Source organism: Pelodiscus sinensis, chromosome 2, assembly GCF_049634645.1.
Source record: "Pelodiscus sinensis isolate JC-2024 chromosome 2, ASM4963464v1, whole genome shotgun sequence".
Classification (NCBI taxonomy): Eukaryota; Metazoa; Chordata; order Testudines; family Trionychidae; genus Pelodiscus; species Pelodiscus sinensis.
Genome location: NC_134712.1, coordinates 76,272,585 through 76,298,285, shown reverse-complemented (window position 1 = coordinate 76,298,285; position 25,701 = coordinate 76,272,585). Strand labels below are relative to the sequence as shown.

At 39.5% G+C, this 25,701-nt stretch overlaps 1 protein-coding gene across 3 annotated transcripts in view; it reads right to left on the bottom strand.

Moving 5' to 3' along the window:
• Positions 1-2,996: 2,996 nt before the first annotated feature.
• The window catches only part of SS18 (SS18 subunit of BAF chromatin remodeling complex), a 66,837-nt gene continuing 44,132 nt past the window's right edge, over positions 2,997-25,701 (bottom strand). Inside the window, exons 6-11 of one of the 3 annotated variants that reach the window (XM_075920820.1) lie at positions 17,438-17,608; positions 13,295-13,399; positions 10,895-10,987; positions 10,029-10,151; positions 7,888-8,021; positions 2,997-4,698 (exon numbers count right to left, since the gene is read on the bottom strand). In XM_075920820.1, the coding sequence (XP_075776935.1) occupies positions 4,672-4,698; positions 7,888-8,021; positions 10,029-10,151; positions 10,895-10,987; positions 13,295-13,399; positions 17,438-17,608 (653 nt within the window). In that variant the 3' untranslated portion in view covers positions 2,997-4,671. The remainder of the gene's footprint in view (positions 4,699-7,887; positions 8,022-10,028; positions 10,152-10,894; positions 10,988-13,294; positions 13,400-17,437; positions 17,609-25,701) is intronic. The other 2 variants (XM_075920818.1, XM_075920819.1) reach the window with 2 other exon arrangements.

Here is a 25,701-nt window from a genome sequence, read left to right as displayed (position 1 = left end):
CAAGTTACAGACCCTCTACCAGGGGCTGAAGTCCTTGGGCTTCTGCTTTGTTCCCCTTTCCAAGGGCAGTGGTGCTCAGGCTTTATTGCCTTTCTCCTCTCTTCTTTCCCTCCTTCCCAACACGGGCAGTGGAGTATGGGCAGGCTGTCTTTGGTCCCTTTTCCTGGGTTCGTGGAGTGATTTTTGTCAGGAGGGGGTAGCTATGAAATGAAGTTTGAGAACCCCTGGGCGAAGATAATAGAAATCCCTTTCTTAACGTTGTTTCTTTTTTACCCCAGCTGCATATTGAAAATGTTTTCATGTGACTGTGCATAAAGGAGATGTCTACACACCAACTAGACAGCTAAAGCTGGCCCATACCGGCTGACTGGAAGTCGTGAGGCTTGGGCTGTGGGGCTGTGTAGATTTCTGGGTTTGGGATGGAGCCCAGGATCTAGGACCCTGTGAAGTGAGATGGTTCCTGAGTTGGAAGTCTACAACAAAACTGCCCTACAGTCCAAGCCCCACGATCCCAAGTCAGCAGGCAAAGACCAGCCATGGGTTTTTCTTTGCTGGGTATTCATACCCATCTTAAAGAGTTTCCAAACTATGATGTAGGGATGTTAGATATCCGGTAATTGAATAGTCGTATAACCACATGAATTCTTATTGGTTACACAGCTATTTGATAGTCCCCAGGGGTGGGGCCAGTAACCAGTGCACTCCCCCCATGCCATCCCATGCTGAGGCAGCAGTGTGGAATGCCAGGCAGAAGGCTGTCCATGAGGAAAGCCCATTTAAAAACTAGCTCCCCCTACAGCCTGGCTGCCGGCTGCCCTGCGCTGCTGCCTCTGATACTCTGCTCCCTCCCTCCCCACCGTCCTCAGGGGTCCAAGTGCCATGCAAACAGAGGCTGCTACCAGGGAGGGGGTCAGGTGGACAGAGGCTGCTCCATGGGAGGCAGAGCAGCCCCTGTCCATGGGGAGCTCTGGACTGCCACAGAGGCTGCTTTGCAGCAGCCTCCCATGCCACCTCTTTTAAGCCAGTTCCCCCCAACACTGGCTCCTATTCCCCCTCTCCCTTGCTGCCTGTCATACAGAGGCAGCAAACAGCGGGGGAAGGGGGAAATGCATTGTGTTGATAAGATTAACTGATAATCCTATAGTGGACTACATGTTGACATCCCTACTATGAAGGTTCTTATCTTATGACTAGTTTCCTCAGGGGCATCTTGTAAAGACTGTGCCAGGGTTTTTTTGAAAATCCAAATAAATATCAACCAGTTATTTATCCACTATACCAACCACTGAAACATTCAAAGAATTCTAGTAGACTAATACTAGTAGGGAAGCACAATTTTCCTTTATAGAAAATACACTTGCTTAGCATATCATATTCATCCAAGTGTTACATAATTCTATCTTTAAATTACTACCTCAGCCAATGTGCCTGGTACTGTAGTAAGGCTCATTGGTCTTTATTTCACACTATCCATCAGGCCTTCAGTCTTCTGGCACAGTAGCTGATGTCAATTAGAGAGCATTCAAAAAGCAGCTCACAGCCACTTTATTCTTAAATTCCTTCTAAATTGTTCAATAAATTCTTGTGTGTCCTGGTGACTTGTTACTCTTCAGTTCATTTGGTTTATTCCAACAGCTTTTCTTTCTGACCCCTCAAACATTTGGTACTGCTTCACCCTGAAGATCACCTGAAAATAGTGTGCAATTCCTCAACAGTCTCTGTGGTGAAAACTATGGAGAATGACAAAGAATATTTTTCTGCATCCATGTCCTTAATCCTCTTCATAGAAACACTGTCTATTTAAAATTCACAGCTACATGATTTTAGTGCATGTCTATTACAAGTAATATGAGATTACTTTAACTGAGAGTCTTTACAGAAAAAGTATGTATTTCTCTATTTTTCAGTTTGTTTCCATTTTTATTTGATTCTCAAAACTAGTCAATTTTTTGTTTGTCACACACAGCAGCAGAAGAAAAAAACATTTTTTAAAAGATGAAAATGATTGTTCAATCAATCATAAAAACTAACCATAGACTAATGTGAGCCCCAGACTGCTACAGACTCATTCGTTTTCCTTTTTACTCTCAGAACATACTAATTCTTTCATAGGATTCTTGCATGCAATACTTTTTTTAAAAATTTCAAGTGGATTTTCAAATTCCTTATCAGACCTCATATTTGACACAATCCATTCGATATTTAAGTTTCAGATTCTTTCTGTTGGCTTTATAAGGGTTGGATTTCTGTTTGCTTAAGGATATCTGGTTCAAATAACCTCTTGCACCTTGCCATTTTGTGTCCTATCCACTTATATCTGACATGCCTACTTCCTTTTTTGTTTAAGGAGATGTGAATAACAAAGGTATAATTTAAATGGGAAATACTAACTTTTATGGGGGACTACCTCCTCTTAAGTTGTTCTTCTAGTCTGGTATCAGAGGAATAAAGTAATTTTTGTCACCACCAATTAAAAACTTTTACGAAACAGGACCGTTATAAAACAATTAAATGTTGCAAATGCACTAGTCTCTAGGAGGGAAACCCTGGAGGAAATTCTGCTTATTAAAATTGCAATTTTAGTTTCCATTAAAAAGGAGAATAAGACAACAGAAGATGGGTTGGCAAGACAAATTATTTCTTAATGTCAGTTGAGCTTATTTCAAATGAGATAACGTAGCTATACCAGGTTGGGTTCAGCACATTTTTTTTGTCTCTTCAACTCATTTATCTAATTCAGTCATCTTGATTATAGCCTCATGGACCTTCATTTTCAGAGAAAGAATTTTGTAACAAACAGCCTACACAACATGCTGATTACTGAACAGTTAATTCTAATTAACTTGGCTATGGCAAGAGAATTTTGATAAAGTCCTAGAATGCAAATATATTTTGGTTATCCTGGACCAACGTCTATAAAATAAAAACCTACAGCAAAGTCTCCAGATGAGACATTAGAGTGATAGAAATCTAATTTAAAGAAACAAATGAGAAAATTAAAATCACAAATAATTTATTCTTCCTTTAGAGTTGATGGAGTACAGTTTTAAATAGCAATGAAGTACACAGTGGTGGAAAATTGGCACAGAACCTACAAGCATTTCATTCATAATAATGCTCCTCAGGCTTTATCTGTTCAAACCTTGATGTGCATTTTCTACTAATCAACTTTAAGCCAAAAAAATCTCCCGTTAAAATCAATGGACAAATTGAAAAATGTTTCCATGTACATTTTGCTCATTCAAATACTATGTATTACAATTGCTTTCTCCCTGTTAAAACATTATGGTCAACTGTGAAAAAATATTTTACTCCTGGGCTAATTTTATTTTTAAGTTATGTCCTTTGCAAAGGCTGCCAAGAAGTCCTGAATGCAGGTATTCTTGCACAACGGACTATCCCTTCCTATATCTGAACTACACTTGCAGGATGGTCTCAAAACCAGATTGTGTACTATGCTATTGATCAAGGTGCTGCCTCTATCTCACATGCAACACTATAAGCATCAATGCGGTTCACAATAACATTTGGCATTTCCCTCAACAGCAGGTTTATATTTGAATGACCTAAAACATACCTTGGTCTCATATTAACCAGTAAGAAAATGGACACACACAAAAAATGCCCCCTTTCTAAATGTATTAATTCCCAGTTAATAAAGTTTAGATAGAGGTTTACAAATTCTTCTATGCTAGTTTGTTACATACAAAATATCCAACTAAAGGTTAAAATACACTTATACAATATACTCTGACCTGTTTTCAGTATTAGTTTTTGAATTTTTTGCATATTCAAACCAGGTAAAACTAACATTGTTTTAGTCTTTGTTATTGCAATTAGAAAGGGATTACAGCTTGATTAATGTTAAACTGTGACAAAACACCTACAATTTGAACAATTTTTCTGGGTACCAAACCATGTTGCAAAAAATTGTCAAACTATATTAGAAACCATCTTTACAAAAATGCTTCACGCAGAAAAATTGTAAAGCTTAAAAAAATTAATCCTTTGCACAAGACTATCATATTGTTCTTGATTACCTTCCTGTCTAGGTAACCGGGATTCAAATTCTTTGTGCAAGAGCCTATTGCTGATGTACAGTATACTATGTCTTTATTCATCTTTATTATACACCATTTTGAGACCAACACATTCAAGCATTTACCATGCCCCCATCCATATTAACAGCAGATATCTGATCCTGCCCAGTGAGTAGTGTACTGTCTTGCATATTCACCACATGAAAAACATAATATACAAAATATTGCTGCTGTAAAAAGTGTACATTTCCCCCTTCCCCTTACAAAAGAATTTGTGGAAAAAATATTAAATCCCCATAACCTTCATAAAACATACAAAGCTGTTCACACCTTTCAGTCTGTAACAGTCTGTTTGATGCACAGTTCTGAACTCACTGAAAACCGGTTTATGTTAATGCATTTTCTGTCCAATATTGCCATCTAGAGTACAGATGTGAAATTAGAATTTGAGAGACTACAGCCTTTTATAACTAGACCATAAAGACCGTATATTGTAAAACAGCCATTTATCCACAATATTTTTCCAAAAGCTATATGGAATGGGAGTATCTCTTCACAGGGAGATGTCCACAGTGCTGAGGAGACAATATGGCTGCTAATAGATACTGGATACTGGAATGTAAGTACTTTTTCATTGCTGATAGTTTCCATATTGCGCCTAAAAGTAAATATAAAAATATGATTAGATAATGATTTTGGTTTTCTAAATTAAAACTGAAAAAAAGCAATATCCAAGAGTCATGTGATTAAGATTCAAACACACTTGAAAACATTTTATTAATCTCTAAATTCATCTGTAAATTACATTGCTGATTATAGGTTTATGCCTGGAGTTTAATTCTATCCAAAAAATTTTTCTTGAATTGGTATTGGTAATTAAATAAAAAACATTAAACATTTAAGACAGATTATGGTAAAACTGGCTCTCTAACAAAGAGCCACTGAATACAAAACTGGAATTTGAGCAGTACTGCAAGAATTTAATTATATTCAAAAGCATAGAAATTCAAAGTGAAGGTATCCACTCAGCCTTTAACTCATAACTATTGTCCACATAATTTCAGAGCACGAGACTAGACTAAACACATGTTGTTCAAAAACCTGTGCATGATCCAAGGCACATCTAAGCAATCATAAAGGTATAGATGGCCAACTTGTTCTACAGAATCATAGGACTGGAAGGAACCTCAAGAGGTCATCTTGTTCAGGCTCCTGCACTCATGACAGTACTAAGTTTCATCTAGACCAGCGGTTGTCAAACTTTTTGGGCTCCGGAGCCCTTTACATGCGTAAAAATGTATGCGGAGCCCCAGCAGTCCACTGATTGTATGTGTTGTACCTATCTACGTTTCCAGTTTGTCAACCTCACGGAGCCCCTAGAGATGTCTCATGGAGCCCTGGGGCTCCGCAAAGCACAGTTTGAGAAACACTGATCTAGACCATCCCTGATAGGTGTCCGTCTAACTTACTCTTAAAAATCTTTAATGATGGAGATAACAGTCTTCCTGGGCAGTTTACTCCAGTGCTTAAGCACCAAGTTTTTCCTAATATCCAACCTAAAACATCTATACTGCAGTTTAAGCCCATTGCTTCCTGTCTCCCTCCTCCTTGTAACAACCTTTACAGTATGAAAACTTAGGTTTCCTCTCAGGACCAGTCTACACTACAAGCTACACTGGCTGTGCTGCTGCTGTAGCATGTCTGATAAAGACACACTATGCTGACAGGAGAGCGCTCTGCTATTGGCATAATCACTCCATCTGCGTGAGAGGCAGAAGCTATGCTGGCAGGAAGGTGTCTATCGCTGACACAGTGCCAGTGTGGACAGTGCTTAGGTTGCTGTAACTTGAGTCACAGGTTTAATACCCCTGAACTATGTAAATTGCATTGACTTAAGTAGCAGAGCAGCTCTGCCCTCAGCCCTCTCTTCTCCAGGCTAAACAAACCCAATTTAAAAAAAATCTTCCCTCATGTTTTCAGACCTTTAATTATTTTTGTTGCTCTTCCCTGGGCCTTCTCCAATTTGTCCACATTTTTCCTGCAATGTGGCACCCAGAACTGGACACAATACTCCAGTTGAGGCCTCATCAGATGGAGCAGAGCAGATTTACTTCTCATGTCTTGCTTCCAACACGCCTGCTACTACATCCTTATTCCACAGATTTGATGCATAGAAATACTGGTCTCATTACTCTCCTCCAATTCCTCTGATGGAAGAGAACTTTTGAGATGTAACTGGGGTGAACAGCCAAGTGGGAACAGAGACATCAGTATGTGCTTCTCATGATCACTGACAATGACCACATGCATTGTCATCCCTCAATCACCTCAAGATAATGCAGCAAAAAAACCACATCTGATAATGCCAATATTATCTTAAATTGTTTCTCTTGCCCTAAAACACTGCTCACCCACAGGAGGTAGTTTTCAGGGCAGTTGCCAAAAAGGAGCTTAAATAGCACAGTTCCTAAGGGAGTAGTTCTACTGTGGAAAAGAGGGAAACCCTTCCACAAATGGATTCCCCTTGGAATTTGCATTATTCAAGAAACTGAAGGACTAGAACATTTGTTATGTTCCCGATTAAAAATCTTTAAGAGGGAAGTTATTCCTAGCCCATGCCAGAATGACCTGTAGGAAATTCAACAAATTGAAACTTCTTTCCTCCCCCCTCTATCTTCCACCACCTCCTGTTATGTCTTGAGCTTGCATTGGGAACTATGGTTCTTTGTATACTATATTATTTTTAAGACTTGGGGATAAAAAAGTAGTTCACTTCTCCGGTTACCAACGTTAACAATATTTTGTTGCCTTTTCTTCTCTTTTTAAAATAATATTTGTGTACAGGGAGAGATCTGTTCTCTCTGACAGTACTCTAACCACTGTTACATGGGAAACATGTTTTTTCTTGTTCAAAGTCTAAATAGCTGCCTATGAACAAATTATTAAGAATTTATTGTTAAATCTGTGCAGTTACATACATATATTTAGTCAGAATGTCTAGCTTCCTTATGAACAGGTGAGTAAAGGCCTCTATTGTAATAAAGTTTACACTGTAACGTTCATAGAGACATTAGACAACATTTGCTGTTCTGTAGCTTGTAACACACAAAGGAGAAAATCCTCTGTCCTATGTCTTAATCTTAATAACTAGGCATCCATACAAGGAACAGAGAGGAAGGATTCAGTGTTCCCTTCTCAATGGCCTTAAGCAGCTGCGGAGCCAGTCTTGCCCAATGGCTAGAATAGCCTTTATAGGCTCTTACTTAGCTTTCTCGAGGTGAGATATAGCAATAGACCCTGACTCTGTCTCTCCAATGCTCTGCCTGCCTGTACACAGCCATGTAGAGAACCAGTAAAAACTGAGGCTTCAAGTCTGCATGGGTTCCTCCCAACATCTATCCCAACACCTGTACAACAGAATTGCTCTGCCTGGGCAAGCAAGTTGCCTTTTATAGCAGCCAAGGAGGAGGGCCGGATTTGCACCTAAGGGAATAATAATAGTAATTTAAAAAGCATTCAGCTATATTCAATACACAGGAATAATAAAATGTGACCCTGCAAGGGGCATTGTGTCCACAATTTTCACTGAAGTCACTCTCATCACTAGGCTAAAATAGTTCCCATTAATTTTGATACAATGGTGAGCTGTATATAACACACTGTTTTGCAAAGTTTAGTATAGTCTGGCCAAGTCCGAAAAGAATAATACAGACTAATCAACTTTCCTAACTGTACATGAATAACTCCAATGGAAATAAAAGCTGGGAGAGTTTTATATATATAAATTCATTAAAAACAGTACAATAAATGCACAAGAATTAATACATTTTATTAAACAGTGTTGTACCTGATCATATCCATAAGGCCTCTGTTGTGGTGGTTGTGGTGGTCCAGGCTGTGTGGGTCTGTATGCTGCATACTGCTGGCCTTGTCCTTGGGGGTAGTTAGGATACTGAGGTCCTGGACCACTCTGTGAAGGACCTGCAAATCATTGAAACAAATAAAAAAAGGTGGGGGGTGGAAATAGAATGGTAAAATATTGCATTGTGCAACTAGGAACACACCAATTAAGTACCACCATTATTTATCAAGCTTAAAGTAGGTTCTCACACCACCTACATCAGGCAATACAGAGTTACATGCGTGGTGCCTGCCACTAGAGCCCCAGAAGACCACATAGAGCCATTAAGTTCTACAGCTTATGAGAGGGTGCTTCCTCTTACACTCTTACACAAACAGGCAGATCTATTTCTGGAGCAAAATGTGACTTGTGTAGACAGTAACTCGATTTAGTGCTGACAAGTGCACATTTTACCTAATCACACTGGTCACTGAGCAGCCATCAGATGGTAACAAACTTGGTAACTTTGGATCTGTGAAAGGTTCAAAGAGATGATCTATTCTAGAGGATAAAAATCTCCATATTCCATTACCATTCTCCTCAGGCATCAAGTTTCCCTGAACTATGCAGCTTCAGCTCTCTGTGCTTCTCTTGGATTGGGACAGAGCCTTGCAGATTCATAACAATTATAAGGATGCTGATTTGATTTTTTACAAATTAGTAAGTAAGAAGATAAATATTACATAAACAAGGATACTACAGCCCAAAATGTACTTTGGTCATTGCAAACATAATTCAGTTTTATTTATGATATTTCTTTAACAGTTTATTACTAAATGTTCACAAGAGATTTTGTAAAAAAAAGAGTTCAATCTATTAATTTAAGACTTCATCATCAGCTTCAAAAATTGAAATTGAAAAGTGAGCTAATTTGGGTGTGTAAATCATGGTGTGTGTGGACAAGCAGTTTTGTTATATTAGTTTCACCTCTTTCTTCTAATATTGTTATCCTAAACTCCAGATTTTCAAAATGAGTATATGGAAAAAATGAGAGTCCAATTTTTGAGATTTTATTGATTTACTTGTTTTATCCTCTAGGTATAAACACAAATATTTCAAAATTGTTTAACGGTCCAGCCCCAACTTCAAAAAGAAACTCTCCCAAATTTCAGTAGGTCCTTTATAACCACTACCTCAACTAGGCCAGTTGTGAAATTAATATTTGCATGCACAATCATTATGATTGCATATACAATCTCACAAACAAAATTATGAAACTGGTTTTCACGGTCTTTTTTTGAGAGGGTGTTTATTTTAAGACAACTGTGTAACTTTTTAGAGTATGAAAGCAAGGACAATTTAAAATGTGTAGTATTCTCTATTCTGATTCAGAATCTTAAATAAAATAGCCACATGCCACTCTGTGCTACTTGTTATGGAGCTGAGTGAGAGTCTGTGCTGAATCTCTACATCTACAGGTACGTCTACACTGCCCATAGTACAGCATGGCAGAGCTGCCACCATAGCACTGTGACACAGAAAGAGTAGTCATGCTTTATTGCAGGGTTAGAGTTCTTCAGGGGATAAAAGAGGTGGTAGCTTTATCGCCAGGAGCCATGCTGTCTATACTGATGCTTTTCAGCATTAAAACTTTTGTCACTCAGGGGGATGTTTTTACACCCCCGGCTACAGTTTTAGTGAGGAAAGAGGCAGTGTAGACACAGCCGAGGTGCAAGACAGAACTGGCAGCCCTGCAACACAGGGAGTTAAAATGGCTTTATGGGATAAAGATGGTGATCTTTGTGCTCTCCTAATCCTATGCTCCTCCCTGGACTGGAAAGTATAATTTAGCCCTGAAACCTGCCTAAATTACATATACCTCTCTTATAGGCCACAACACAGCCTGGAGTCTCTGCAGTGCTATGTGCTGCCCCCAACGTCCTTCTCTTAGCCTCCACCCCACCCCTTCAGGAAGTTGTACTCTACAGTGTCTGTGCTGCGGAGTTCCTCCCCCAGCTGAATACAGGGATTTTAGGGCCCACTTATATTGCTCCAGCCCTTTCACCCCCCATAAAGGGACTGAACCAGAGGTGAGGGTCTTACCCTTTATTTTTTCTGTGAGAACTACCTTGTTGTCAGCTACTTACCATAACCCTGCTGTTGTCCTGGATAACCCTGCTGGCCAGTGTACTGCTGCTGTTGTGGAGGGTAACCCTGCTGCTGAGGAGGTCCTTGATATGTATCTTGCTGCTGACCATACTGAGAATTTCCTGTAAAATGGTTGCAAGAAATTAAACAATTAAAGATGTTTACTACCATTCTATTTTTCTCTAATATGCACAGCCAATAACACAGGAACAAAAATGGAAATGCAATCTTGATTTAAAAAACGTAACAAAATAAATAAAACTCAAACCAAACAGAAGGAATTTGGCCAAACAAACTGCAGTTAAAGCCAAGTTTGCAAGGTTGAACTGCAGCTTTTTCAGCATCTCTGCCAAACAAGCAGTACATATACTGGAACATCACAGTCATAAGGTCATGACTATGCTAAATAAAATAAAAAAGACAAAATTAAAGACAGCTACAAGAGCACAGACTAGCTACACAAGATCAGCAAGCTTGTTTCCTAATGACACTATATTTATATATATATAAATATATAAATATATATATATGTATATATACACACACACACACAAAAATATATACAAATGAACCAATGGATTTATGTTTAAATAAAAAAATTCCATTGGAAAAAAAGTTCTCTAACAGTGTTTTAGTCATTTTACTGTTGTTAGAAATGGCAAATTGTGATTATACATTTCAGATGTTTGCAAGAAATTATTTTGAATGCTTCAAGTTCCCTGCAATTTTTAAGACAGCCAGCAACTAGTATTCTACAAGAGCTTTGCATGTGTATAAATTGTTTTGTGTAAGAATTTTTGTTCTCATAAGAGGTGGGGGAGAAAAGGGAATGTATGTGCGTATGTGTGTGAAGGTATATAGATACCTCCTTCGTAGTAATGTTGTGAGGAATCCTCATAAGGCCTATCGTAGCCTTGTTCAGGATACGACGGTTGCTGATAACCGTAATCATTATGACCTACATCAATTCGACAAGAGACAGGAAGAAACGTTAATGGTCTCTGAGTGAAAACCCTAAAAATATTTCATCTTTCAGAAAAATCAAAAAAGTTAACTGGAAATACATAAAAAAGATTTTTCAATGTATTAGCCTAAGATTTACCAATATGATTTCCTTTCATATTGAATTAACATGTGACAGGGAACAGAAGCTTAGTGCACTAGTTCTAGCAACATCACAGCAAGGGATGATCTTAACCTTCTCATAATCTTTGTTGGTGGGGGCTGAGGGGGGGGAGAGTACTTTATCTTTTATTTTTAAAAATGAAAGCATTTAGGCCTTTCACGTGTAAATAACATGAATTAAATTAGAATGAACAAAGGAAGCAATTATCATACTTTGGGTTCATACCTGTTCTGCTGATCTCAAATTAAAAGGCATATGCTAAAGGTAGTGTGAAATATAACAAAGCTCAATGAAGTTATGAATCCAGTATTTTTATAGTAAATTTTGCTCTAAAGTGTCAAAAGAAAAATTTCTCAAGGCTGATTTTTCTGCCACAAACATCATTCCTAGCAACCTTAAGATTCCCTGGAGAATCTCATTCATCAGCACAATCATTAAAAAACGAAGTTTCAATTCAGAGGCAATGGGCATCTCTGACTTAGGAATCAAAACATGAAGAAAACCCTACCTGTTTGTTGTTTTAAGACCCAATATATTTATCCCGCAGATTACTAAAATGTACTACATCATAGTGTCCGCTTTTGAAACTCAGCCATGAAAATAAGTGTTCATTTTATTAAAATCTTAGCACAAATTTTATAAAAGTACTTGTATAAGGCAGAGGGCGGGAAGTTCTAAAAATAAATAGACTTTGGTACAAATAGAGAACTCAACACAAACATCTTAAAAACTGACTGATGGTCGTACATCATTGATTTTTAGCACAATTTTTAAAGATTAACAATAATTCTTACTGAACTTAATGGAAAATGTAAATTTATCTATGCTGCCATTTAATTTTAACTGATAATACTCAACTGAATGCATTCAATGCATGAATTTTACCTTTTAACTATTTGAAAACTATGTTATGCTGTTAACTTTTTTTCGTACAGAATAAATGAGGTTGTGTGTACAACATAATGCAAGTTCCAGAATTAAGGCTTTATGTTATGATTTACCATAACTTATGAAATATCTTTGAATGTACACAAATAAAAATCAGTGCCTAAACAAAAATATAATAGGCATTGCTAAAATATTTATTTAAAAAACCTAACACTTTACATTAACAAATAATTCATTTCAATCATTATTAATAAGCAGTTGCTCTGAAATGTTGATAGGATTGGGGGAGGAGAGCTGAGCTATGAATGTTTTAAAAATTGTTACTATCTACCAGGTCTTTGGACTTCACAAAACATGTAATTAAGTAGCAAGCAGATCATCACAACAGCTATGAGTCAACCTGTAATCTTCACCAATAAAGTTTATTCACCCAACTTCTCCCTAAGTAAAACCAAAATAATAATAAAAAAAAGGAACCCCATCCTCAAATTTACAGCACAATCCTGATTCCTCATGTACAAATACAATATATACAGATCTCTACTTCAAGAGAGGAAAAAGGACTGATCTGTGTAATTTTATTTCAGCATCTGATCATGAAAGCATCCAGGGAATTCCACAGAGGAAGGGGCTTACAGGATCAGGCCCTTCAACAAAGACACTCCTCAAGGCAGGGACTATCTTATGCCTTTGTCAAACACTATGTATGCTTAAGGCCCACGCCACAGCAGCAACAAAACATTTATGCAATTTGTTCTTAATATCAAAAGTAAATTATGCTATAGGATAAGAACAATAAAACCCCAAACATTAAGCTTATAAGTAAGTGTTTAAATTTCCATATACTAGCTATAAAAAGAATATATTACTCTGTCTTTTTATACACATACAGTATCATAAAACAGATATACAGCACAACTACTTTAATTCAGATCAGTTCTAATATACTGAAGAACCCTCCATCCTTGTAGCTAAACGGGAGGATTCACATTATAGAATATGAAACCCAATATTAGGGAGTCAAATTAAAAGTATTATAAATGATGTACGTTGAGTAAGCTGTAAAATTATTTATCTTTAACATTTTAAATTATAATAACAATTCTGAATTTAGAAGCTTTTATAAATACAAGATCTGCTATGGTGATCAATTACTAATTATTTTCACCCCATTCTATAGTTTTTAAGTAGTTCTCTACATTGATATTGGGCAGTATAAAAAATGGGTAAGTTAATATTATGAGAGATTACCATCAGGGTAATATTGCTGGTTCATGCCTTCTGGAGGACCTTGTCCACCATGACTGTATTGGTCCCCATAATAGTCTTCCTGGCCTGAGTACTGCTGTGGTGGGCCTGAAAAACCACAACCAGTCAATACGTAAATATCTTGCTTTCTCTGTTAACAAGCTTGCTAATTTCTGACTTTAGTATGAGAAATGTTTCCCCACCCACCCTGTTGCATTTCAGACAACATATTTAATCTACTTCACTATTTATTTAATTTTATACACATTCAGCTGCACTACGTGCCATTGCATATACAGCAGAAAAGAAAGTTACCTGTTCTCATAACTAGTGTTCTTCGAGATATGTTCACATCCATTCCAATCAGGTGTGCGCGAGCAACAGAAACTTTCTACACGAGCATCAGAAACTTTTCCCCTACCACCTCCCATAGGTTTAGCTGTGGAGACCCCTAGAGTGGTGCTGCTATATCAGTGCATATATACCACAGCCGACCCTATCCTCCCTCGGTTCCTTCTTGCCAGCTACTCTGACAGTGAGGAAGGAGGGTGGGTATTGAATTGATGTGAACAACACAACTCTAAAAACACCAGTTACGAGAACAGGGAACTGTCTTTTCTTCTTCGAGTGCTTGTTCACGTCAATTCCAATCAGGTGACTCTGAAACTGCTACCCTATGGAGGTGGGGTCTGAGTTCAGAATCACCGATTGCAGCACTGCCTTACCAACATCTGCGTATTCCCTGGAGAATTTATCGATTGTGCAGAAGCCTGTGAACGTATGAATCGAAGACTGCGTGGCTGCCCTGCAGATCTCACAAAAGCCGCTGAGAGTCAAGTGGCCTGTGACCAGTGGGGGAGGGACCCATGCTAGGTCATAAGAGGTGTGTATGCACCGCACTATCCAGGTAGATATACACTGAGTAGAGACCGGGTCACGTTTCATACATTCCACAAACAGCTGTGTGGACTTTCTAAACAGCCTAGTGCAATCTATGTAAAAGGCTAATGCTCTTCTCACATCCAGCATGTGTAGCACTCTCTGTCTTAGCACTAGAGTGTGGCTTGGGATAGAAAACTGGAAGGAAAATCTCTTGGGTCAGATGGAATTGGGAGACTACTTTTGAAAGGAAAGATGGATGCAGCCTGAGCTGCACTTTATCTCTGTGAAAGACCGTGTACAGTGGTTGTGAGGATAGAGCCCTCAATTCAGACACTGTCCTTGCTGAGGTGATAGTCAACAGGAAGGCTATCTTCATAGAGAGATGAAGCAATAAACACTCAGGCATTGGTTCAAAGGGTGGTCCCATGAGTTTATTGAGCACCAGGTTCATGTCATAAGCAGGTACAGGTGAACAATAGTATGGATATAACCCCTTCCTAATCCTTTCCTAAAACATGCAACTATGGGGTGGCTAAACAGGGAATGCTGAGAGCAACCTGAATGAAAAGCGGATACCGCTGCCAAGTGAACTTTGACCGAAAAGGGCACTAGGCCCTGAGACAATAAGTGCAGAAGATACTATAGAGCTCTCCCAAGGGAAACATAGGCACTCTCCCAGGGGAAACATCCCTCTCCGCACACCAGCTGGAGAACCTTTTCCATTTGATCAAGTATGCCACCCTGGTAGAGGGCTTTCTGCTGCCCAAGAGGACCTCTTGTACCTGGACAAAGCACTGAAGCTCTAGCAAATTGAACCATCCAGTTTCCATGCTGTTAGATGGAGTGAGTGCAGATCCGGATATCTGAGACGCCCCTGATGCTGCGTCAGGAGGTCTGGGTACAGGGGAAGAGCTATCAGGGCATCCACTGACAAGTTGAGCAGGTGGAGAACCAATGTTTGTGAGGTCAAAATTAGATGGGCCTTGTCTCTGCAGGTTTTTAGTAGGAGGGGAGTTGCAGGAAACACATACAGGAGGGGCATCCCCTCCCCCCACTCCATCCCCAGCAGAGAGTGAATGCATCTCCCATTGAACCCTGATAGTGATTCTGGAATGAGCAAAAATCCAGGCACTTTTTGTTCTCTGAGGTGGCGAACAGATCTAGACGGGGAGTCCCCCACTCTTGGAAGATTGATCATATCACATCATCTCTTCATCTCTGACTGACCACTCGTGGACCATAAAGATCTTGCTGAGAGCGCCCACCAGTGTATTCTGTAGCCCGGTGGTTAATGGGCTTCCAAATGGATTTTGTGCTTTATGCGATAATGCCACAATCTCTGCACCTTGCTGCAGAGCCAGGACGATCATGCGCCCCCCTGGTTCTTTATATAAAACATCGCGGTCGTATTGTCTGGACACACCAACACACACCAGCCCTACAACTGGAGTAGGATCACCTGGCAAGCCAGTCTGACCGTTCTTCACACTGATGTGAAGACTTGTGTCTGTGGGCGATCGTAGTCTTTGGGTCCTCAGGTTGCCTAGGTAGGCCCCCCACCCCAGATTAGAGGCATTGGTTACCAGTGTTAGAGTGGGGCTCAAGTGAGCAAATTGTACCCCTTCTGACAAGTTTAATGGATCCATCCGCCACCCGAGGGATTCTATCACCCCGTGGGAGATGGACACTACCATGTCCAGACTATGGCGTGAGAGTACATAAACTTAAGGTGAGCCAGTAATGAAGGTATAGACGCACATATCTAATCAAGTGGCAACAAGATGCCACGTGGCCTAGAAGTCTGAGGCACGTCCTTGCTGTTGTGACTGGGTACTGGGTGAGGGTGCCTATCAAGTCCTGAATAATCTGGGACCATGACTTTGGTAATGTTGCTTTCCCTTGGGTTGAGTCTAGTGTTGCCCCTATAAATTCTATTCTCTGCACTGGACTCAGGACTGGCTTATGCGATAATGCCACAATGCCTTGTTGAACAGCTCTAACACGAGGTCTAGGTGAGCAAGAAGCTGGTCTCTGGAAGTTGCTTTTAGCAACCAATTGTCCAGGTACGGGAAAACTTGGAAGCCACCACCATACATTTAGTAAACACTCATGGGGCAGAAGAAAGGCCAAACAGTAGCACCACAAACTGATAGTGCTCACTCACTATTATGAATCTGAGGTAACACCTGTGACATGGAAAGACTGAAATGTGGAAATATGCATCTTTCATGCTAGGGACTAGACATTTGATAAAGCAAGAACTATATAATTCCAACGTCGCCATGGATGGTAAGAAGGAACTAAGAGAGAGTAGAGTCGTCTGTGGTATATATGAGTTGATATAGCAGCACCACTCTAGGGATCTCTACAGTTTACCATAAAGGAGCTGCTCGAGGAAAAGTTTCCAACACTGGTACATGCAGCATACATACAACTGACTGGAATCAACGTAAACAAGCACTCGAAGAAGAAACTCAGAGTTACAAACATTGTGGGAGTAAAGGTGTTTGTAACCCTGAAGAGTTTGTAACTCTAAACAAAATGTTATGGTCATTTTAAAAAATGTACAACTGAACATTGATTTAACACAGCTTTGAAACTTTACTATGTAGAAGAAAAATGCTGCTTTCCCTTTATTATTTAGTTTAGTAAACACACTATTGTACTGTATTTGCCTCTGCTGCTGCCCGATTGCGTACTTTCAGTTCCAAATGAAGCATGTGGTTGACTGGTCAGTTTGCAACTCTGAGGTATGTTACTCTAGCTCATAGTTCATTTTAAGAACACATGTACAACAGCAACAGGACTAAGCTATCAGTCAAGAAAAATATAGACCTTTTAAAAAGGAGTGCAGTTAAGAAAAAAATTATAAGATTGTGGAATATACTTATATTTTCTCTCACTTTCCACTAATGTTTGAGCAATTTTAGTACCAAATGGTTTATTTAATTATTTTTCATACATATCAAACTTTTGTCACAACAAACTGAATTCTACTTCATACAGCTGGTTATACGGGGTGTAAACTTTTTGACACTCTTTTTATTCAGAAAAGAGTTTCAGACAGAAGAGGTACACATCTCAAAATTCATGTCCATACTAGTAACTTTTCTGCTGCAACAGCTGCCTTTAAAGAGGAAAAATATGCTGAAGACAAAGAAACATGAACTTTAGTTCAAGTATGATGTAGGCAAAAAACGATTTTAAAAAATGTCCTAGCTAATAAAATTAAACTAATCTAAGAAGTTCAATTAAGATTCTTACCTTGCTGTGGTGGCCTATATGGAGGAATCTGCCTCTGACCCATCATGTGATTTCCTTGATTAACTTGGCCCATCATTCCCATTGGCGGCTGCTGTCCCTGGTAATGCTGCGCACCTCCTTGTGGCATATTATATTGCTGGGAAGGAGGAGGCTGCTGGTGCATCATTGGACCTGTAGAAGAAAAAAATTGCACGTATTCATCTTTTCTGTCATGATCTGTATTAAAATCCTTTACAACAGCATAACAAATCAAAATTTAAGCTATTAATAACCAAATTCATGTAGACATTTCAAAAGCAGTATGATTGAGCATTGCTTAATTCTGGACCTATGCAAGCTTAGGTAACCAACTGAACTTTAAATTTACAAAACAGAACTTCTCCAAAAGAGTGAAGATGGTTGCAAAAAGGTATTGTGGCTTTTAAAACAACCAAGACAATGGGCATATTGTAGATTTCATTCCTATTTTCTTCATGGTCAAAGCTAATGGAATCATTTCCCCTCCGTTTCCATAATGGATCAGACCAAAAGTCCATCCAGCCTAGTTTTTTATCTTCGGATGCTGGCCAATCCCAGATGCTTCAAATTGAATTAATAAAACAGGGCAATCATCAAGTGATCCAATGAATAATCCAGTCCTCACAGCTGGCTGTTAGTTGCTACAAACACCCAGAGCATGGGGCTGCATCCCTGAATTTTCCTGGCAAATAACCATTCATGGACCTATCCTCCACAAACTTATTTATTTTTTTTAATCCAGTTATAGCTTTGGCCTTCATAACACCCCGGACAACAAGATCCACTAATTGAGGGTGAATTGTGTCAAGTATTTCCTTTTGTTTATTTTAAGCTTCCTGACTATACATTTCATTGGTTGATCTCTGGTTTTTCTAAGTAAAGGGGTAAATAAGACTTCCTTATTCATTTGATTGCGATTACAGATTAAACTACTTTTAAAAATAAGATTAGAATCCTTTCTCCTCTTTTTGTGTCATCACAAGGAGGTTAAGGTACCATATTTTGCTAAATCGTAACAAGGCGGAAATTGTGAAGCACCTACATTATTCCACTATTTACATCATTAGGGGAAGAAAAGTACAACTAGGTCTTAATTGCTGTTTCTTTTCAAAATTCTGAACTGTATTTAAATCCTTTAAAATAGCATAATAAATCAAAACAAACTTCAAAAACAATGTTTTTCTTTTTTTATGATTAGGTTCTAAATTGGGAGCAGATAGTATCAGAGAAATTTAATGGTGGAAATCTGGTAAGCAGACAATTTTGAGGATGCGCTTACAAGCATAATATTTCAAGGTAACATTCAGGAAAGTTAAATACAATTAACTGAAGGTGTGAATCTAAAGTGCATTACACATGCTCATTCAAAAGTGGCCATATTTCAGTTTAGTTTAAACAAATGATAATTTAATTAACAGCACAGTAAGAGGGAGCCTCTTCTAAGTTGTGTTAGTGCCCAAGGTACCCAAAAAGTTCTCAACAAGAGGAGGCAAAAAAGGAGCATTATGGAGGAAAGAGATGTTTCACATTTTCTTTTGAAGATAAATATAGGCCATTAATTAAGACCATAGGCTTTGAAATCCCGCTTTTGTTCTCTAGTATGACAATTTCAAATGTTCCAATTTTAAAGTACTGAATAAAAGGGTTAAAATGAAGATGCTAAAATTATTTTCACTTAACTGAAATTATATTTTGTATTCTGGATTTTCAGAACTAGACAATTCCACCCATTCCATTTCATTACCACTCTATTGGAATGTACTGAGGACAATAACACAGTCATGAGAAAATTATAAAAAATAGTTGCCATAATATTCCTAGATCTCAGGAAAGCTTGTTAATTAACAATATTAATATTAGTCACAATACAATGTGATAAAATATGCTGGCTCCTGACGGTGCAATGTAGCGTTTTCTATTTGCTTTTTAAATTAGAGCTTCATTAATACTTTGTAGAACCACAATGAGAATCTACTACTCTGCATCAACCTAACTGTATTATTGCCAACAACAGAGGACACGGCTTCTTTCCAGTTTGGTTTGGGTCTCCTTTATAAGAATGGCATCAAGAAGGTGAACCATGGGTTTTATTAGTTTCCAGAATGGAACCATTTTGTGCAGTGGTTTTGGGAGTTGTATTTGTTGTTGATGATTTTTTAGAGGGGTTGAATAGTGAGATCTGGTAGCGATTTTTTGTTTTTCAATTACAGAACAGAACAAAACAAAACATTTTGGTGCATTAGCAGTTACTCTGATGGTTTAGGAGCCGAAGTTTGCCAACCTCTGCTGTATTTTAAAAGTTGGTGTAACAAGAAACACACACGGAAGTTTTCCTATAATTATATAATGTAATTTAATGAAAAACCTGTTATAACAGCTTGAATACATATTCACATACTTTCAAAAATACAGTCAACGTTTTAAATATCCATTTACTGATTTTAAAGTCTCATATACTAACAATTTTATTTAAAAAGTCTTAAAATCCTTCAAAGTCTGATTCAGTCTCTCAATCACCAAACAGTTCATTAAACTTGGTTTGAGTCATTGCAGATGTCACAGCAGTGTCATCTTCAGACTCCTTATCAGCCTCCATTGTGCCATCATCAAATATGGCACTGTCTTCTGAAACATTGAGCTGACGCATTGCTGATACAGCATTTTTAAAATAGCATTTCCAAGGGAATGGACTCCCATGCATCCTTCACCCAAGGGGTGACCAGACTGATTTAGGATTTCATAAAATGCCTGCCTTTTTTCACCTGTGTCATGCCTGAGCATTTCCATTCAGACAACATTTTGCATAGTCTGTCTGTAAAGGGTTTGTTCAGGCAGACTAAAGCAGCTGTAGTACAGAAATTAAGACTCCAGGTATTATAATCAAAGTAGTTTTCATTTTTTGGCCACATATTTCACTTCATCCATCTTGTGTGCCCTGAGCATGTCACAAACGAACACAGCAGGTTTCTTGAGAAAATGTTGCTAATCTCTTATTTCATACTTTTTCGCCATTCAATAGTTCCACTTTCGTCCATCCATCCCTTTTTGATATGCGCATATGATAACACCAGCGTGACTTTATATAAGAATGTCACTTGCTTTATCACTGTCAAATTATGATTGTTTTTTATTTCAAAGCAGCCCAGTAGATTGGCACGTCTATGGCGATAACGGGCTATTTAAATTTTATTTCAGGTTCAGTAGATTGACCTGTTAGGGTAAGCTACTGTCACTCCAGGACATTTTGTGTACCTGGAGGGTCTGCAGGCATAGAGACCCTAAGTTCCCAGTGGCCGTGGTTCACCATGCCCAGCCAATGGGATCTGTGGGAAGTAGCACGGGCTGAGGTACATGCTGGCCAGTCACTTCCCACAGCTCCAGTTGGCCAGGAACAGCAAATCATAGTGACGAGGAGCTGCTAAGCGCTGTAACTGTGGAAGTTTCAGGTAAAGAAAATGCCTCAGCACACCAGCATCTTACTCTGACTGTCCAGGAGCTGAAGTTTGCCAAGCCCTAAAACATTGGCTTATGAAAGGGTCATAGGGTTTTGCCCTTTTTACCTATCCATCTTGAGGGGCCATCTTATAAACGAATGGACTAATGAACGATTATATATGGTAACATAACCTTCCTATTACCACTTCAGAAATTGAATTAGCTCTTTTGATCAAAGCATTACACTGGGAGCTCCTGTTCAGGCTGTAAGTATGGCCTATTTTCTTTGTTCCTATATGTACAATTTTACATTTGGTCATATTAAAAAGTACATATTGTTTACTTGTGCCCATCTTACTAAGCAATCCAGATTGTTTGTATTAGTGATACGTCTTCATTTTTTTACCATTCCCCCAAATCTTTGTCATCTAACTTCACTACTGGCAACGTATGCCCTGTTGATCATTCTAGATTATTTTAATCAAAATGTTGTGTGGTACAAAGTCAAAGCCTAAGTATATTATATCAACACTATCACCCTTATCAACCAAACTTGTAAACTCATCAAAAAAGATAAGTTAATTAGACAGGAATCTAGTTTCTATAAACTAATCTTGATTGGCATTAACTGTATTTCCCTCTTCGAATTCTTTATTAATCGAGCCCTGTATAAGCTGTTCCATTTTGTTGCCTGGAATCAATGTCAGGATTAAAGGTCTAATTAATCAATATCATCCCATTTACCTTTTTTAAATATTGTCATAACATTAGCTTTCTTCCAGTCTTCTGTAACATCGTTAATTTTCCAAGAGTTAACAAAAAACACTAACTGTCCAGAGAGTGGCTAGCTGGCAAGTTTTATATTAGAAGGAATGCTATGAATAAACATGAAATATACTACTTTGAAATAGGTGAATCACTACTCCCTAATCACTACTCCAGTTCATCTGATTAAGTGAATTTTGCCCATGAAAGCTCATGATTCTCTATATTTTGGTTAGTCTCTAAGGTGCCATAGGACCACTTGTTTGCAAAGTTTCAGACTGACACTGATTACTCAGATTACTCCCTAACAGGTATGTAAAATCCCATTTAGTTAGTTAACCAATGAAACATTATGTTTAACCAATTAAACAGGGGCAGACAGGGGTTACTGTACATGAGCTGGAGCACTCCCTGCCCACAGCAGGCTGCTTCAGCCCTCCGACAGTTAACCATAACTGGTATGCTTACCAGTTAACCCGGGGTGGGCAAGAGAGCCTTCGCAGATCAGATCTGGCCCACCAAGCATGCAGCCACTCTCTCATTCCCCAGTGCCCAGGCCAATCGAGAACTGGGGACAAGGGAACGCTCGAAGTCTCTTCCCCCCTGCTAGAGATGAGCAGCACCCGAGGGAACCACCAGCTGTTTTGAACAGCTGGCAGTTCTCTCTAGGCACTGCATGCCCCTGGCACAGACAGGGGGCAAAAGACTTCACACGCTCCCCCACCTCCAGGCCAATCAAGGTCTGTGGATGGGGAGGGAAGCATGCAAAGTCCCCTGGCTCCGCCTTTTCTGCCTGAGCCCATGCCCCTTCCAGGACAGCTCACAATAACTTCTGAAATTGATAAAGTGGCCCCGCCTTCAAAAATTATTACCCACCCGAGTTAACTGGTTAACCATTCACATTCCTACTCAAGTTTTAAATGGATCGATTACTTACAAAATAAAGTGATTTCTGCACAGATATTTAGTTTTAATTCTTTCCTTGTGTTTACTTCTTCCTACATCATTTACTTAAGAGTCAAATATTCATAACTAAGGTAAACTTCAGCTACAGCCTAATACTTTCTTAAAATGTTTCACAAATGTAATAAAAAATGCCTCAGGACCCCCTGTCTAAGCTGACATTTTTTGTGTCTTTTTATAAGCATAGATATATTTGCTTTGACTTGCAATCACAGCTACAAGCCTACTGTAATTTTTCTTAACTATCAGATTTCTAAGAGCTGTGTAACTACAATTGGCTAATCTCAGAATAATCAGTTTTCTTCTTTTTGCTAAAGTAACAACACTGGTGGCTCGACTGCCTTCTGAACTAAGGATGACTGGATCTTCCTGTTAATTTGAATCTCTAGCTGACCTAAAAAAAAGAAAAAAGAAAAAAAAACCTATTCTGCCACTGACAGATGTGCAACAAAACATGGAACAAAAGCCATTATTGGAGAGCAAAACTCAATCTCAATTTACACTATTGTATTATGTGTATTACTGACCAAAAAGTCTTCCAAAGTAGAAAATATTTTTTCCACACTAGATGAAGTAACGGTAGTTCCACTCATATTTTTAGTCGACTTGTTTGCAAACAATCCAGAGAGATAGAAAACAAACGTTTTAATTACAAAATTTATATTTTTATTCCGTATTTTGGCTTTTAGGAGGATGGCATGATCATATCAGATGCAGCAAGACTTCACAACCTTCATGCGGTGCTCTGCTCTGCCTGTTGAGCACATTTCCGTGAATACGTACCATAGAAACAAGTTAACAATTTTGTTCACTGTGGTAGTAAGATGATATTTTTATACTACAGTGTACATGACACTAAGATAAGGACCACACTGCTAATAGGACAGAGCATCTCTGCTCTTTATTCTGGATAAATATCTTAAACAGAATCAGTTCTGAATTTTTCTTTCCAGAGTCAGAAAATACTATGTAGAAACAGTGTATCTGGGACTGACATTCCATTCCTAAGACAAAACAAACAGGTATTTCAAGTTAAAAACATGTGTGATAAAGAACAGGGTACACATGGTAGAAAAAATGTACAGACAATCTAATCTTATTTCTACCATTTATCCATGAGATTAAAAAATGATTTGTGAATAAGTACTTTAAAAGAAAATTAGAGCTGTCAATTAACACGTGTTAATGCCTGCTATTAAGCAGAGCACAATTAACGCGTTAATCGCAAGCATTTCCACAGCGCTGCCAGGACTTTTCAAAAGGGGCAGCGCAGTAGGAGCCTGGGATCAGCTGGATTCGCCAGCTGATCCGGGGCTCCAGGCAGCGCCTGGGGTTAGTTGTGCAGCGCTGCCCCTTTGAAACATTTCAATGCGTCAGTGCAACGCAGCCCCAGATCAACTGGGGACTCCAGCTGATCCTGGGTTCCCATTGTGCTGTCCCTTTGAAATGCCAGGGCGGCATTTCCAAGGGGCAGCGCGAGCAGAGCCCAGGATCAGCTGGGGACACTGGCTGATCCTGGGCTCCTGAGGTGCTGGCTCTGGGGCAGCGTTTCAAAGGGGCAGCTGCACTGAGCCTGGGGTCAGCTGAGGACTCCAGCTGATCCCAAGCTCCTGCAGTGCTGCCCCTTTGAAATGCTGTGGCAGCATTTCAAAGGGGCAGCGCCACACAATTCAAAGGGGGCAGCGCACGCAATTAATCGCACAATTAAATTTTTTAATTGTGTGATTAATTGCAATTAATTTTTTTTAAGATACACACAGCAATGTAGTAACTCCTTTATATCATCATCTTCACAAAATGCTGAATGTTACATAAATAACACTAGTGCCATTAGATAGTGTGTATTTTAGTAATTGTATAGCCGCGACCATTATTTGCAGTTACATGGTTACTAAAATATTCTCCCAGGGAAGGGCCAGTAGTCAGCGCACTCCCAGCTCCTAGCCCCACTGCTGATGAACCCCCTGCCACCCAATGTTATGGTGGCAGGCACAGCAGGTCCATGAGGGAAGCCAGTCTGCGAGGAGAGCCAGTTTGATGGGGCTATATGCTAACATCCCAAATAACACTTTAAAAAAAAAAAAAAAAAAGATACAGGTTCCAATTCAGATTTGGCAAAAGCAGATACTTCCAGTAGTTTACACTGTGCATGAGTGTAGCACAATGAGGGTATGTCTACACTACCCCGCTAGTTCGAACTAGCGGGGTAATGTATGCATACCGAACTTGCTAATGAACTTGCTAATGAAGTTCCACGAGGCGTACAGATAGTTCGGAATAACTACGTAGTTCGAACTATCTAGCCCGTGCCGCGTGTAGCCGCACGGCACGGGGTTCGCACTAGCCGGCTTTTAAAAATGGCGGAGCCGGCTTTATGCTAATGAAGCCCGGGAAATTCAAATCCCGGGCTTCATTAGCAAGTTCGGTATGCATACATTACCCCGCTAGTTCGAACTAGCGGGGTAGTGTAGACATACCCTAACTGAAAACACTGACGTGAGAGAACAATGGCATAGTGAGAGTGTTATGTGCCCAGTGGCAAAGGCAAAATTTGCACCCTCCAACCAGACCCCCCCACGGTTTGCTTGTTCTGCCGCCACATGGGGCTCCCTTCGGCGCATGGGACCATTCCATCTCCAGCCAGACTGACATGCTCTATGGCCAATCGGTGGCTGTGGTTTCTTGAAAGGGCTACAGGCGAGGACCCAAATGCTGAGGCCCAATTGGCAATGCCTTGGACCAACATGCGGCGAAAGGGATTGTGGGGGTTATAGTCGCAGACGGGACTTGTGCACCAGCTGCGTATTGCGCATGCTCAGCCTGAACCCCTGCGCATTGCTCCCGCTGGGCGCTTTGCACTCAGTTTTGATTTCCTACAGATGTGGAAGCGGCCGTCACCCATGGGGTCCTAGCGCCGTCCTTCCCTCCACTGCTAAATAGGTGCCCCTCTAACGTGGTGCCCAGGGGCAACTGCCCCCCTTTACCTTCCCTTCGCTACTCCACTGTGACAGAAACACGGGAGAAAAAAGACAAACTTCCAATTTTTTCCAGGGGTAGACATGTTAGTCTGGTTCCACAAAGGT